The sequence below is a fragment of the Corapipo altera genome, unplaced genomic scaffold (genome assembly GCF_003945725.1).
Source record: "Corapipo altera isolate COAL_440 unplaced genomic scaffold, ASM394572v1 63, whole genome shotgun sequence".
Classification (NCBI taxonomy): Eukaryota; Metazoa; Chordata; class Aves; order Passeriformes; family Pipridae; genus Corapipo; species Corapipo altera.
In genome coordinates this window covers 2,897,876-2,915,218 of record NW_020884928.1, presented here as the reverse complement: position 1 = coordinate 2,915,218, position 17,343 = coordinate 2,897,876, and the positions used below count along the sequence as shown (strand labels likewise).

The following is a 17,343-nucleotide window of genomic DNA, read 5'->3' as shown; positions in this document are numbered from 1 at the left end:
ATTTTTTAATGTATTTTGTTAACAATCAGATATCAAACCTTCCTTTTAAAGTGATAAAATTAAGCATGTCCTTGAGGGCTTCAGAGTTTTTTCATTGTGCTGTCATCTCAACTGAAGTTTGGAAACGCAATTTCAATAAATAGTATATTTAAAGGGACAGCAGTTATCAAATGCAGTCTCATTGTTTTCTATTGCACCTAGCAATAACTCACAACACTTGACCACAAATATCTGAAGATGAGTAGCCTCGGATGGGATGATTGGTTGATTGATTGATTGATTGATTTTTGATTGGTAATGTCATAAACAGTCTTCCAGTACTGGGAGAAGGCAGCCAAAACTTAATCTACTGGAATGTAACTGCCATCTGTTTGGCTGATCTGTAATGATTTGCTCTGTGAATGCCTTACTCTCTTCCTTCAGCTACAGAGACAGTAAGAGGTTTTTCTACAACATACTGTTGTGCAATAGCAGAGCTCATTCCTGGGTGTACCAGCTGCTTTTTCTCTGGTTGAAGTTATCAGCTTTCTTCAGTTATAGCCTTAAAGAGAGAGAGCTCAGTAGCTGGCAGAGCTTCTTGTTCAGTAATGTCTGTGGTTTGGATCAAATTGAATCCAGTATTTAGAAGTAAAATATTCATGCAGTTGGATTCAACAAAGGCTCTTATTCCTAAACCTTGTTTGATAATATCCTCCATCTCCTAGAGATTTATAGTACCTTTTCATTTCTCGTGAAGAAAAAACGTGTCAGGAATAGAATTAAACCTAAAAAGTCCAATGTTTACATATGTGATTACATCACTGAATCATGGTGTCTTACTTCATTGAGAGGGAACTTTATTGTTTCATGTCTGTTTCAGTACTACTTTCATAGACATCTTTGACCAGAATCCCAGTTAATAATCTGAAATAATTTCAGAGGTATAATGTAGTTGTTACTTTTAAATATCACATATAGTTACTTTATGTTATCTTGATTGTGACAGATCACCCCAATCTGTTAAGGGACAGCAGTTATTGATGAAATGAGTATGTGGTGTTTGGGAGTGTTCATATAAGTAACATATGGAATGAGTGTTCAGTATTTGAATTGGATTTGAATTTGACAAATACTGAACACCAAGAATTTAAAAAAAGGCTTAAACTTCAGTTGTGCTGAGCTTTTACAAGTAGTGCATGCATTCAGCTTTCCTGAGAAAATTCAATTGTGTTTGGAGAAATATGGGAATATAGGCAAGATGTCGTGAGAAAATATCCCTTGTGAAAACTGTAAGAAATTAATCTTCTTTACAATATACAGTAAGATGGCAACTCAGCATCAGGGATGGCCTCAGGTTAAAAATAACTTACTTCCCCAAAAGACAATTGTTATGAGAGAGGCTCTAATAAATATTCCCTTTATACTCACAGAGGTTGCTGACAGTAATCCTCATAGCTGGTGAAAAAAATGTCTGGAAAAATCCTTTGCTTTAATGCTGTACTGTTCAGTAGAATAAAGGTGCTATGTACTTCATACATATGCAGCTTTTGGACAGAACTGTACAACTAGAGAAGCAGTGGGAGATAACATTCATATCCATACCTGAAAAACAAAAGAAAAGGAAAAACTTTCTTGCAGTAGTAATGTGTATGTTCTCTACTTTCTGTGAATGATCTTCCTTTCAGTAATGTGCTTCTACATCATTAAAAGACACTGAAAAGTTTGTTACTCTTCATAAGTGTATTTATATAGAATTCTAGCTATCAGCAGAACTCTACATCTGTACCATATAACTATTAAAATTATTTTCTTAATTCAGTAGTTTACATGCAAATTCATTATAATTTTTGAAGCATTTTTGCATCTTCTTACGCCTGTGGTACCTGTGGGGGATGGAATGCATTATAAGCAGGTACAATGAACCAAACCATATAAACAGGTCTGACAGAATGAAAACTCGTAGGTATCTAATAATATCAATAAAATCATATTTATGAAAGACTCCAAGAATTCTATTTCCATGGTAATACTATTTAGAAACCATGAAGGCAGTAACTTGGAACACAAGCTTGGATCCTAACTTTACTGAGAGCTCCTGAGCTGCTCAGATCAACTTCAGTAGTTAGCTGCATGAGCCTTTTTGTAGTCAGATTGTAAATTTTTACAGATAGGATTAAGAAAAATTAGGATGTGAGAGAGAAATAATTAATAATATATTCATAAAATACATCTGCATGAAGGCTATGAAGCTTTTTCAGAGTAAGAGGAATTCTTTCTTTCTTCTAATATCCAAGTAGAAGTGAATTTGTTTCCTTCCAGAAGTATCTAAGGTTATCTAACTTGAATTAAAATACTAAATGAGACTTCATTTTTTTATACAGAAAATTTGATAGACATGGGTAAGTCCTCACACTGACAAAATCTTGAGGTGAAGGCCATAATAAAAGTGTTTGATTTACAAAATATATGATGAATCTTCTTTGAGCATGGATCAAGATACCATTTAAAGCATTTGTATAGAGCTACCAACTAGGCTCAGCACTAGAGCCTTCTAGTTGTGGAGGTGGAGGCTTAGGTACTAATAGTTAACTGGAGTAGCATTATTGGTTATGAAAAACTGGAAAATTTAAAAATTTTGCAGAGTTTTGACTATGGTTTAAATATTGCATATTTATCTGAAACAAACTATTTTAGTAATTATTTCTTCTTTATCTCTGGAGCTCTTTCCTTGGGGTTTGTGATGCCTCAAATGCAACTTTTATTTTCTATGGAAATTTTGTCAGAATGATAAATTAAACTGGGAAAATATGTCTTTGTTTTCAAAACCTTTTAATTTACTGTACCTCCTTTATACATGACAGTAATAACTGTTTCTGTTGACCATTAAAGGAGGAAAGAATTTCTAAGCTGGCTGGCTTTTGTTATCTTCCTGGCAGTATAGTTTTAATTATGTTTACTTTTGTGACACCTAGAGCTGCTGAAGTTGTTAGAAGTTGCTTCAAAGGTGTCACTGAGATTTACTGGGCGCATAAAGTACATCCTTGCATAGAAAGTACAGCAGATGATACAGAAAGTGTCAAGGAGAAAGTAACCTGATTATATCTGCAACAGCTAAAGTAAAATGCATCAGTAATGATGTTAATGTAGGGTGAAATCCAGCTGAAACAGGATTTATGGTCAATATATTTTAAACTAGGACTTGAATAGTTTCATCTAGAATATAAGTTCTTATCAAGTATGTCTTCAGCTCAGGATCGTGTCACTAGGAATAGGTTGTGTATGTTCTGGAGAGTGGGCTGTGGGGAGGGAGTGTCAGGTCTGCATGGCAGCATGGCCTGATGAGATGGTAGTCCTGTGCTGCTGGCTGGGAATAAGAGGTACTGCAGGAGAGGAACTTCTCCATCACTAGGATAATTCTAAATTCTAAGTCCACCTCTTCCATTTTCTAGGGTACTGTTTATTTTCTAAGTTTACTCTAATTTTTAAACACTATCATTGAGGCCTTGTTTAACTTGCTTTGTCTCAAAGGAGGTGGAAGCAAGGAAGGAACTGACACTAGCATGTACTACTTTTATAGTATTACTTCAAACTTTTCAACAGAAAGCTGGCAATGCTGTTGATTTAAATATTTTATGGTTACAACAGCTTGGGATGTGTAAAGGAAGACTGGAAATCTGAGATTTGTTTCATTGCTTATTTCAGGCCACACACTTTTTTTTCTCCCTTTCTCTGTTTTAGACAGGAAAGTACAGACCTTCACAGCTACTGACCTTGACAGAAATTTGCTGTGACATGAGCATAACAACAACTTCAGTAATTTTAAAGACCATAAAAATTAGGACACTTTCTTCCACAAATGTATATGTATTTGTCTCTGAATGGCAAATCTACAGTAAAGCAAACTTTTGGAGATCTAAAATAAAATAGCATCGTAAGCCTATAGCTATCAGAAATTTTTTTGGATGTTCTTATAAAGGATAGTCTAGTGAATTATGTTCAGAAATGTTAAAAACCACATTGTTTTTAAGGTGTTAACTGTGAATACTGCTCATTGCTTTGTTAGAGCATGTCCATTATTAAGGAACTTAACTGGCCATCTTGCCTCAAAAGCCATCAAACATTTTGCCATAGATTTCACTGATGTGATTACAGCAAGTATATGACTGGGATTTGGGGATAGTGAACATTTTCATCGTAATATAAGGTGATTGGATGAGGTAACTGCCTTGTCAACTGCTAGTGGTTAGAAGCAGAACTGTCTCTGCAACACATTTGCAATTTGTACATTTTTTCCTTTATTACTGGGTTGCAGTGTACATGTTGCTGCTGCTCCCAGAAGCGACAGGACTCAGTATTTCAAGGGAGAGTTTTACATAAAACTAATGTGCATCTTCCATATCAATCTGTGGTTTTTCCCCCTTTCAGGAAGATACAGATCATAATTATTATACTTCAAGGACGTATGGCCCATATGATTCTACCAGCCGGGATCTGTGGGTCAATATAGACCAGATGGAGAAGGACAAAGTGAAGATTCATGGGATCCTTTCCAATACGCATCGGCAAGCTGCAGTAAGTTATCATAGCATTTTCTTCTTTGACTAACATTGATGTTTTCGCCAGTGACCCACGTAGTAGTATTACTAAGTATGATGACTACTGTTCACAGAGCTATATCTTTGAATCTTAATTAAGCTGTGAAAGTCTTTACAGTGTTGCTATCAAGTGATTCCAAGTTTCGTTTTTGAATATGCTATAAAAGTCCTTTAGAGATGCCTTTACAGATAGATTTAAAATTTTTCTCTGTTCAGGAGGATCACAAGCTATCAAACAGTAAACTACTTGTGTTGCTGAAGTTGAAGGGAATTTTACCACTGAGTTCAATAACAACAGAACTGACTTCAGGATGAAGTTGAAGTTTAAATCTCCCATGGAATGTATCTGTGCTTTCGCTTCTATTTTGCATGAGGTCTCACACTTTCTTTTCCTTTTGGGACAACTGAAAAAAAAGTCATGAGAATGTCTTATAGTAATAGAAGTGATGTGATCACAGTTTTAGATTATTGACAAATAAATATCACGGAACATAAACAACAATCATATTTAACTTATTGTAATCATGCTGCCTGGTAAAATTGATATGAGAATAATAGGCTTACAAACTTGGAAGTGAAATAGAATACTGTATGATTTACAAATTGTATTCTCAGTCCTCACCTGTGGATAGAAGCTGCAAACATAGAAGAGCCAATATCAGTACAAATTAAATACAGAAAATTACAACTCACAATTGTGATTCAAGAAATTTCAACTCAGAATTGTTTCATCCATTTGCCAACTTAGCTACGACAAAAAGTCCTTGGGTTTTACCAGTTTAAAACAAATTCTAGTGGACACCTTAATTAAAAGTCGTACGTTTTTTAAAGATGCAAATGAGCTTAACAGTTTTAAAGCTGAGAGAAAACCCAAGTTTAATTCATCTTTTCTCTGAGTTTACTTGTTTACTCCCTGTCACAAGCCAGGTGACTGGCTCAGAGAAATGCAAGATGTGACTGGAAGAAATACTGTGTTATTTAGCTCAGAATACAAAAAGCAGAATGACGTGATAAATCCAGTGCATGTGACTGACAAAGAGTCCAATTCAAAAAATATATTCCTTGTAGTCAAAAAAGACTGTAAGGAGCCAGAGATAATGCAAAAACAGAGGGTTCAGGCAGTTATATGTCTTTGGGGTAGATTTAATAAAACATTGTATAAACTATTTTCTTAAAAGAATTTGATTCTAATGAGGAAAAAAACCTCAGGGCACCTAAAAGTGAAAATCTTTGTTGTCTGCCTTGCCAGCTTCGTGTGGGTTCCTGGTGCTCTGTGTTGAGGGAGAGAATGAAAATATGCCAAAAAAAAAAAAAAGGTATTAAAATATTCATAAATACATATAAAAGGTATAACATCTTTCCCTATTAAAAGTAATTTGTGAAAGTGAGATATAAACGTTAGTGAAATTCCTTTGAGAAACTGTAACCTGCGTTTAAGGATTAGTGAAGACGACACCCTTCCACATCTTTGTTGTAAGCAATTTTGTTTCCAGTTGGATCCCTGAAATTATACACCTAAAAAATGTCAATTCCAAGGTGGACATTTTAATGAAGTTATTAAATCGATGTTTAGAATGAGGCAATTTCTTTTTCTTGGTGTGGGATCAGTGTGGAGGACCATTCAGCATGGTTTAGAACCCTGATATCCATCTCTTTTCATACTTACCCAAATATCTTGGACTGTGAACTTAAGTGCCTGTAGCCATGTCTACATACATTTTTAAAGACCTCTTTTTCAGAGGTTTGTTTTATGTCCTTCCTGAATGATGAAAAAGTATCAATGAGTCATCCCATCAGGTTTTATATTTCATTTATACATCTATAATTGATTTCTTCTATGCGTCTGAGCAAACATCCATATGTACTACACAATGAAGTTATTTAACGGAGATGTGCTCTCTATAACTGTACAGCTGTAGAGTCATATATTCTGAAATGATCATACATAACTGAGCAGCAATCTCTTTCTTTCCCTTCCATAGAGATAAACTTTGTCATTATTCTTTTTTAAAGGCCATTTTGAACATCTTTTTGTGACTCAGTGATTTACACGCTGATAATTTCTAAACATTATTCTCCAATTTGACAGTAGAACCAGGAGTTAAATTATTATACTCTAAGAATCAGTGAATTTATTTAAAAATGTCAGGGATTCTTTGAATGGTAAAACTTTCACACTTAATTTGTGTGTTTTCCTTCAGTTTGAAATATATAATCCTAAGAATTCCCAGAAGCTGTCAGGTGGTTTTGCTTCTACAGGAAAAGTAATAAAGAGAAGATCCATGAGGTAGTTTGATTGTATAAACAGCATAGAAATTGGTTGCAGAAAGTAACACACATATATTAATGGAACAATTAAAATGTCTAACACTACAGGATTTATATCACTAATAGTAAGGATTGTTTCTTAACATATGACCACCATATTCTTAACCATAAAATAAAATTTTAGGAGTGGCTTGGATATTCAGTGTGTTTAGATATCTAGTAGCTGATTACTCAAATGCTGAACTAGATACAGGATACCTCATAGTTGGGAACTCAATTCCCTTTTCTCACAGTCCATTCGATCATTAAGTATGAAGAAAACATTTTTATTTCAACGGATTAAAAATTCTGATTTCTTTTCTGAAAAAAAAGGTATACTTTCTAGCAGCAAAAGTGAAAGCAAACTTTTAGTGACTATTAGAATATTGTGCTTTAAAACATTCCTTAAATCATGTAGCTTCCTATTACAGTATTATGCTAAACTGTCTAGGTTAAACATTTTTACATTGTCAGAATTTAAGGCATCCTTTTTTGATTTAAGTCAGTGGGAGACCTGTATCTGGCTTGAGTGAACAAATAATTAAGTTTTTATTGTAAACATCTTTATACTAATGTTTATATTACAGCAATTGAGAAGATTGTTAAGGGGACTGTTTTGATTTGAAGCAGTTTAATGGTTACTGTGTATTCAGAAAGTTAATGCTACTAGGTAAAATGGAGGGTAGCATACAAAGGAAAGAGGGATGGTTTGGTCAGCAAATTAGTAGTTTTAACAGAGTTCTTGGAAATTATGTTTGGTAGAGCAAGGACAATTTAAATGGACTGCATACACAGACATAGCGTACACTTCAGCAGTGAAAACTTTAGGACACGGAAAAAGAACATTTGTTTGAGTTAATTCATTAGTTGTCTTTTGCATATGCCATTTTGATTAGAAATGTTCACTGGTACATCCATATTTATGTATACACAGAAAAGGTCATTAGAACACACTCAGTTCAATTAACACAATGCAAATGGATTTTGCATTTTAATTAAAAACAAACAAAAAATGTGCTAATAAATCCTATCTAAATTCTGTCTTCCACTTAAGTGGAAAGTAAATCTAATTTAAAGTTACTGTAAATATTCAGCTGCTAATTTCATGCTAAATAAGTCTTTAAACATTTCTGGTGGATGTAAGCATAATACTTTCTGAGAGAAGAAGTATTGAGATATAATCTGAACATAATAAACCCAGGACAGAAATAATGGTAGGGAAAATAAAAACAAAAAGTGATTTTCTTTTTCCTTTTTTTCCCCTCTTTTTTAAAATGTATGAGCTGTTGTGCTTTCTTAAGTGGAGACATCAAAGGATTGAGGGACAGTCACCAACAACCCAGCTTCCCACTGAGTTTTACTATAATAATTCCTCCTAAATAAGAAATAATGGGCTTCATGCCTATTTTCTATCTGGGATTTGGACCATTATGGAAGCGATGTGTTTTTCATGGAATATTATATTTAAACTATGAAAAGACCTTACTGGGATTTCAGCATTCCTTTCTGCCATAACTACTGATTTATTGAGTTTAACCAGAAAGCACGTGAGGTGATAAGATCAGCCACAATATTTAGCGAGCTTCGAGAAAGAAGTGAATAGGTAGAAAAGGAGAAAGCCACAGGTAGAGAGGAAAAATTAGTTTGAATTTGAATGATGCTTTATAGTGAGCTTAGTTGAGAAAAGTCTGTTCCCCAAATTACAGTTCCCTGCTATGAATTCACCTTATAGGGTAGTCATCTGTAGGCTTATACAAACAATTTTTTTAATTTTTGTTTTTCAGTAAGTACCTTATGTAGAGTTTGATGTTGCTTCTGTTGAATATTTCTTTGTACATCATTTTGTTTCCTAGTTGACAGTATAGAGAAGTTTAAGAACTGGTGTCATACGGGATTAATGGAGAAATTGCCTTCTAGTGACCAGCCTTCATTAGATAAGCACCCAGGTAGCTGCAGGATGTCAGGGAGAGCACTTGAATCTGAAGGCACATGTGATGGAGGAGCAAATGACCAGAAGCCGAGGTAGGAGGCATCCTGTAAAATGTAGGTATGGCTAAGGCTTTAGATATTGATGGCTCCTCTTAAGAAAGAGGTTAAAGCAACTTTTTTTTAAGGAAAAACTCTATAAATCTTTATTAATTTTATTCTTATGAATTAGTTTTAATGTCTATTCATGTATTTTATTTTCTGAAGTCTTTAATTATGAAGATCCACTGCTTTCAGGTGTTCAAGTGCTACACAGAGTTGTTTCCAGTAGCTATTACCAGTTGCAAATTCAAAAAGAATAGCAAGGCTCCAGTGAAAAATAAAAAGCAATGAAACAGATATTTGAAGTGGAGGACTGTTCCATCTTGTTTTCTCTTACCTTCCTGCTCAATATTGATTTTATTTTCTGATGTTCCTTTCAGAGAGTGAATCTGTCCTTTGATTTTCCATTTTACGGTCATTTTCTACGTGAAATTACTGTGGCAACTGGGGGTAAGTGGCTTTCTAACAATTTACTTTGAGTAATATGGAAAGAGTTTCTTGCAGCTTTTTAAAGTACTGGTTTTTCCCCTATATATGTCAAGAGATAAAATGCAGCTTTTATTTAGGAAATCTTCATGTCCACAAAAAAGAAAGTCACAAAATATCAATATGATGAAAAACCTCCAGGTGTTCAAGATGAACTGTTATAAACCCATCTCACTGTAAGACTTTACAACATTAATCCTTTTGTGTTAAATATTTCCCCAGAAATCTTGTGTGTGTGTGTGTAGTAGTTACACTTGTGGAGAAAGTGCTGGAGCCAAATCAAGGAGGCAGACTTAGGATTTGCCTGCACGAGGGCAGAGGATTTACCATCCAAAGATAAGTGATACTAGAAGTACACAATTTGTCACCTGTGAGGCAAACTCATTGCAGTGCATTGTCTTGGTGTGGTAAGGCATCTGAAAATGTACCACGGTGTTCCTCTTCTTCTATGGGGTAAGACAGGAGGTGTGGCATAGTTCAAGCTCCTAGTCTTGCAGCTCTGGGCACTACTGTTGACTTGGGGTTAGGGTTCTCCCTCCCACTGCTACTGGCTGCTACTTGCACCAGTCTCCTGCACTAGGAACAGTCATTGACTCCTTCTGTTCCCCTCCCTCTCCATCTCCTTGAAAAATAAAGATGAGACCGGAGGATAATGAGATGACATGGAAGACAACAAATGATAAAAAGAAGGAGTAATGGTGAAAAAATGAAAACAGGGAAGTGAAAGACGGCATCACAGAGAGCACCTCCACAGCATCCTCTGATCCTTGAACAGGTCCAGCAAGTTCATGGACTGTGGCTGGTGGTGCTCTGCCTAGAGGTGTGACGGGACAAGCAGGCAGAAATAGGAGCCACTATCATCAGGAGCAATCCTACACCACCACAGTCAAGACTTCTTCTCATGCTATGGGTGACCAGCTGGCCAAGATCAGGGGATGTCCATGTCCCACCGGAGTCCTAAATGCAGAAGTTATGACTAAAAGATTAGCAAAGTCTCAACAAGAGTAGGAACTAGAACAGAGGTTTCTGTCATGCTCCCCATCAGGATTTCCATTTTGCTACCAAAGCAAAAGAATGCAAGATATGGACAGAGGTGAATAAATGCTGACATTAAATGGTTGATTTGCAGAAGAATGATAAAAAAGGATGCAGAGTTATGGGATTACTTCAGTATCAGGGTTTTCTCTTCTTGATCAACAATGATGTTTTGATGATGATTTTGATCAGAAAAACCATGAACCACTGATTTTGAGACTTACCTGATTTTCATTCTGCTTTACTTTTAGTTTCATTTTGGTGCTTGATTGTTAGTGCATAGTTCTGTATTCTGTATTAGAGGAGTTGCATTTGACAGGGTGCCAAAATCAAGTGCATGATCTGTGCTGCATGAAAGAATGGGGTAGGATGGATCCTGCACAGTTAAAACAGCAGCAGAGACATTGTTCATTCTCTAAATGTCCCCTTATTCCTACTGCTATACCTTCTTCTTTAAAACTTCACAAAGTTCATTCTTCCTTCAAGTAGTTGTTTTTGTGTGGTCACTCTGTTGGGCCTTCCCTTTTAATAGAAGTCCTGAATTTTTACCACTTTTACCCCTTTCACTAATACGTTGCTGTTACCAGTTTCCTTCATCTGACCCCAAAGACTTGGGAGCAAATTTAAGCTCCTAAGGAGAGCTGTGTACTAGTAATTTGTGTGGGAAATGTTGTTTCTTTTGGTTCAGAGTATTTGGGGAATTCAGATGGTTTTGGTCTTGATTTCTTTTTTTAAAAAGTGCATAAGCATATAAGAATAGCTGCAGCTCTACAGCACTCTTTTCTCTTGCTATTAATGGAACACTGGATGCTAATTCTGCTTTTATTTTGGTCTACATCTACTAAGTAAACTAATATTGCTGTGAATAGATCTATGGATTATTGTCAAGCTAAATAGGACCTTAAAATCAGTCCTTTTAGTATACACCACTGCCATTAGCATAGAGATACTTGTGTCTTCATTGACACTTCCATGATTTTCAACCTCAAACTTAAGCACGAAAAAGCAAGATCTAGTCAGTAATAGCTTTAAAAATATCATCTTGATAAAGCTCAGTAACTGTAAATCATTCTGTCAGTCCAATGTAGGATGCAACATTTTCTACAACTACAAGACCCCCAAACACATTTAGTGGAAAAAGAAAGGTTTATTTCTGTACTAACTCTCTGATAAGTGTTGGTTTTTTTCTATATTTGCAAATTTTGTTGCTAGGCTAAGCATCACACTTCACCACCAATGACTTATGATAAAAAAGGATAAATACAGTTTTCATGTGCTTTGTATATTGTATGGTGTACTATTTTGTAGTAACCAGGATTTTATAATGGCATTACTATTATTGGAAAGCTGAAACACCTCCAGAGGTCATTCTGACATCAAAAGAATTGAAGAGTTAATATCTACAGGAATCCCACATGACAGATGTCTACTTCAGGAAGAGCAGGATCTGATTAATTATGCTAATGAAAACACTACAAACTGTTTTTCCTCTAAATGATAAATTAAATAACCTTATTAAAAGGAAAGCTTAGGACAATGGCGCATTAAATCCCTGTCACAATAAAAATGTCTACCCCAATGGTTTCTGCAATTCTTCATGGAGGGTACACTGTGTCATAGTAGGCTTCCCAGGTTACTTAAGATGACTTTGAAACTGCCAGTGTAAATCTCAACTATTTTTTTTCTCTTTAGCTAATATTTATGTCCTCTTCTGAATGGTTTTGATGAGCCAATTGTGTTTAAGAAAAGGAGGAACAAGGAGTGAAAATAAATTAGCTCAAGGGCTTTATTCACTGTTGTCCTTAGATTTTATTTGAAAAGGATATTTAATTCATAACTAGAAGGCAAGACATCTTATAGTATTATTAACATAATTAGTAACTGCAGCTTTGAGATATGGACATCTATCTGGCCACATTCCTATAGAGAGATCTCAAAACTTTAGTAATAGTAAAAAACACAAGAAAAAGCTGATTTCTGTTTTTTGTGAAGCTTTCTACAGTTTGTACTCCACAGGCCACAAGTATGGTTAATTTTGTAATAAACCACTCATGAGATAGTGAGTTATATAATGCATTCCAGGGAGCTGAGTATATGAAGTTGGTTGTTGCCAGTCACTGATACCTGTCATAGACCTCAGTGGCTGTGAAGTTGGGAAAACCCTTTTTTGTGCTACATCTATCCAGGCAGTATTAAAACACTTCCTAGAAGTGTCCTTGAAGCTCTGTGACCCCACATCCTACTCAACATGCAGCAAATCTTCATCCCTGGTTGTATTAATTTTCCATGCACATAGGAGTAAGTCCCACTTGTTTAATCTCTGTGCATTTTTTTGTTTATCAGTCTCTGTTTTGTAGTGCAGTTTTGTATCAGATACTGTAAATTATTTAGGATTTTCTTTCTTTTATGGCACGTCTCTTTGACATTACCTTTCTCTCTGGTATTGCTATGCCTGTAGCAGCATTACAGTGAAGGGTGGTAGACAACCCTTTCACTAAACCTTTTGTTTGTTGCTTACTCACTCCCCCTACAGTGAGGTAGGGGAGAACCGGAAGAGTAATAGCGAGAAAACTCATGGGTTGAGATAAAACCAGTTTAATAGGTAAAGCAAAAGACTACATGCAGCAGCAAAGCAAATGGAGGAATTCATTCACCACTTCCCATGGGCGGGCAGATGCTCAGTCATCCCCAGGAAAGCAGGGCTCCATCAGGTGTAACGGTGACTCTGTAGGACAAATGCCTTCACTCCCAGCATCCCCCCCTTCCTCCTTCTTCCTTCAGCTTTATATACTAAGCCTGACATGATATGGTATTGAACATCCCTTTGGCCAGTGGGAATCAGCTGTCCAAACTGTGTCACCTCCCAGCTTCTTGTGCACCCACAGTCCACTCTGTCGCTGGATGTGTGAGAGAGCAGGACAGGCCTTGACACTGTGTAAGCACTGCTCAGCAATAATGAAACATAACAATAACATACAGGAAATTGCAATTAATAAATAAAAAAGGTGTTTGGAATATGACCAAAGGTCTTTCTCAAATAGATGTGTAAAACTTGGTGTCATATGGCATCTAATTCCCCCTTGGAGTCGAGTCACCTTTAAGTATACGGTGGCTATAACTTTCCTTATTTGACAGATTAGTTAGTTCCCTAAGCTTTCTTTATCTTTTTCCCAGCAGAGCAACATCTGGAAGCTCCAAAACAGATTAGATAATCTTGCAAGTCAATGTGACCTTTGAGTCAAACAATTATTCAGGAATTATCATTGAAAAGAATGACATGTGTGCATGTCCTAAGAATGTTACAGTTTTCTGATAAGTAACTATCAGATTGGGCTCTGTTGTAGTTTTGATATAGGTTTTTCAAAGCCCCTTTCTGTTAAATTTTCTCTTTGTCTAGTGAATATTTCTAGACCAATTCAGAATATTGTCATGACTAGAATTTTCTGACATTGAGGTTATTTGCTTTGAACCATCCATCATGTTTTATTCCCAAAGCCAGTAACTGCTTTGCAAAACAGAAGTCAGTGAAAGTATTACCATGTTTATTATGACTGTACACTTGTATGTTTCACTAGCAAATTTATTACAATTAATTATGATTTCGATAAGGAAAAAATATTTCAAAATTGAAAGAAATTGTTTCTGCTTGAACATCACTCCTAAAAATGTGGGAGTAATTAATTTCTGTAAACTAAAAATGGAAATTAATTCTGTGAGCTAAATCCTGAAATCTGGTTAATTTTTCACTCAGTCTTAACTCAGGCAAGAAATTGCTGATTTCTAAGCTGAAAGGGAGAAAGAGATGAAGAGCAGTGGAAGGTTGAAGCTTAGGTTGCGCTGGGACATGAAGTTGTAGACCTCAGCTAGATGGACTGTACTAGGACAAGATGAGGCTGACAGTTAGGGACAGGATGAGTTAGAGGAAGGGTTTGACTTTGGAGTTGCAGTGTTAAGGAGACAGGAGCCCCATGACGTAAATGAGCTGAAAGAGGTTTATACACTGAAAAGGCAGAGTATTGCTGAATGTGATTTCAATTCACAGGGTGCACTGGATTGTAACAAGGAAATAGTATCATCCCAGAAAAGCTAAAGGAAAAAAAACTGCAGGAGAAATATATGGAAGCAGAAATCAAGCTGAAGGTCACTACTGTTAGGATAAGTAATAGCCACTTAATAGATTGGCAATTTCAGTAGTAGCTCCCAGTGGGGATGCTGTTGTACTGGTATTGAGGAGCACGGATGAGTGGAACAAGAGGGAAAAACGGGTGTGAATAAAAAGATGAAACTTCAGTGTTTCACCTCTTTGGTGCTCTCTGTACTCAAACATGCAGATAATTATGTGGGAAATGAGTGCATTTTTTGCAGGTATGTGAAATTGGAAAGCCAAATACTGTAGAAATTACAGAAGATTACAAAGCAAATAATTGTGTTGGACTGCCACGTGGAAAAATATAAAAACAGTATTCTTAATGGTAACCACAGAATTGCTCAGAAAACCACAGAATTGCAGGGTGTTAGATAATTGAACAAGGTGAGAGCAACCACACAGTGATCTTTAATAGGCAAAGATCACTATCTATTCTAGCAACCTCTGAACATGCCAGTAAATGCCTGGAAATTCCATGAAAAATTCAATTTCAAAGACACATAAACTTACCTTATAAATGCTATCAAGAAATAAGAAGTAAAAAGTAACAGAAAACAAGAGTTTAGTATTTGTGAAGGAAAGGAAAAGGTAACTGAGTGACATGGATTTTGCTTGATGAAAGGTTAGCTAATTCACAATGAGTTGATCCTTGATAGCACTGGAAATGACATTGTATAATGAAAGTGCCCAGTCGGAAGTAACTGCTATAAGCTACAAGCATGGGCATAGCCTGCAGGCAAATTTACAAGTAAAAATAAATTGGTTATATACAAAGAGTACAATTCATCAAGCTGTGCCAATCTATTTCCATATTTGTCAGCGTAAACTCATATAGAGTCAGTAGAGTTGTAATCAATGCAGTTAGCAGAGTATAGGAATGCTGAAGGCAGACATTTAAAGTAGGTTGGATGAATTGCATTCTGTGTCTAATTCTCTCTCTATGTCACTGTGTATAAATATAGCTACAAAGAGAGTCTCATGTGATCAGCTCATATATATGGTATTTACATTTTTAGATTTATAAAGCTTTGTTGACTATTGAGACATTTTGCCAGCTAGCATGAAGAAGGTGTCAGAAATTCCCACCTACCAAGTGCAACAGCAAATTGCTGAAGTTGAAACAAGCAGTTGAATTTGTAATATTCTGTATTAAATTCTGGTGAGATAATATATGATAAATCATCTTTCAGTAGAAGAACATTCCAAATGGAGAAACTGTTTGAAATAATACTTATGATGGAGATGCTGCCTGAGCATTTCTACAACTGTCAATAACAAGTAAAGAAATAAAGTAAACAAGTAAGGAGTAACAAGTAAAGGAGTAACAAGTAAAGAAATAAAAAGTCATCCCAGTAGTAAATCTAACTGTAATCAGATTAAAGTTGATAATTTTCTAAAGCTGAGATCAAGAATTCTTTGTATGATTTTTACTTCCTGAGGTCAGATCATATGCTTAAAAATATCTGTACTTATGAAAGAGAGAGGTCTTTGTGCATCGAAGATTCACACAACTTTTCATCAAAACTACGTCTTACCCTCTATTTACACAAGATAAAACCACAAGCATTGAAGGTGCTGGAATAAATTTTCTGATGAAACTTGATGTTATTTGAACCTGTGCTGATGAGCAGCTGTGAGGTACCTGAGCATGGTTTCTAAACACTGACCAGTCAGGATAACAGATTCAAAGTAATCTTTTCTTCTCACAAAAAAGAATCATGCATATTTCAGTATCAAACTCTTTGTAAGTGCACAGATGGCTTGTGGGAAAGTAGCAGAGGTAAAATATCTTGCATTAGCAAGCTAGTTGGTTAGCTACCTAAACACTGAAGCTCTATACAGAGATAATACACTTTTGAATTTCCTTTTGGGCATTGAATGTGTATAAAGGATTATGGAATTCATGTTTAATTGTACTGTTTTTAATATAGCAGGAGGGATATGAAAAATAAGTACCGAAGTGCAGAGAATTCTAATATAATTTCCGTCACATTTTGTAGTACTTTCAAGGAAAGAGGATCAGTGAAAGAGGAGAGAGCATGCTGTGGGGAAGGAATAAAACCTGATGTTGCAGTGTCTGAGCCCCATCCTTCTGTACTGGCACACAGAGCAACACCTCTGAGCAGCAGGGAAATGTGTCCACCTAGCTGGTGGTGCTGTGGAAAGAAAAGGATCAACAGAGCTGGGATCTGAGCTTATTAATGGTGAGGATGGTGATTCATTTGCAGCCTGCAGTAAGTCTAGGCTACTGAAAAATTATCTGGAGATTTCTAGTCCTCAGGGAATGATTATGCTTACATGTATTTCCCCTGCATCTCATAAATTTATTTTCTTAAACTTTCAAAACCAGTGAAGTTTACCTGGCTCTTTGAAGTATCAGTGTACTGAGTGGGGCATCTTGTTGGAGCCTGCCATAAATCTCAGTGAGGCTTTTCTGGTTTTTCCTGCTGCTCTGAACCCTTCAGCACAGGAGCCAGCAGGGGATGTGTTCATCACTTAAAGAGCTCTTTGATAACAAAAATTACCCTATGGACAACATCTGTTAAATGGCATAGAAGAAACAGAATGTTTCTAGACAAAATGAATGACAGACTACCCTGTGTCTGTTACAGGGGATTACACTTGTCATCACCAGTGGGCAACTCACTCTGAGGGGACTGTAGAAGTCCTGCTGCTGACTAGCTCACACAGTTGCCTTTATTTATCTCCTCTGCTTCCGATGTCTTTCATACAGTTGCTAAAAAAAAACTTCCCCCGTAAATCTTC

The 17,343-nt window shown here is 36.0% G+C and overlaps 1 protein-coding gene across 1 annotated transcript in view; it reads left to right on the top strand.

Moving 5' to 3' along the window:
- Positions 1–17,343, top strand: part of PLXDC2 (plexin domain containing 2) — a 255,655-nt gene that overhangs the window by 131,003 nt on the left and 107,309 nt on the right. Inside the window, exons 3-4 of the mRNA XM_027658758.1 lie at positions 4,405–4,551; positions 9,290–9,359. Of these exons, the coding sequence (XP_027514559.1) occupies positions 4,405–4,551; positions 9,290–9,359 (217 nt within the window). The remainder of the gene's footprint in view (positions 1–4,404; positions 4,552–9,289; positions 9,360–17,343) is intronic.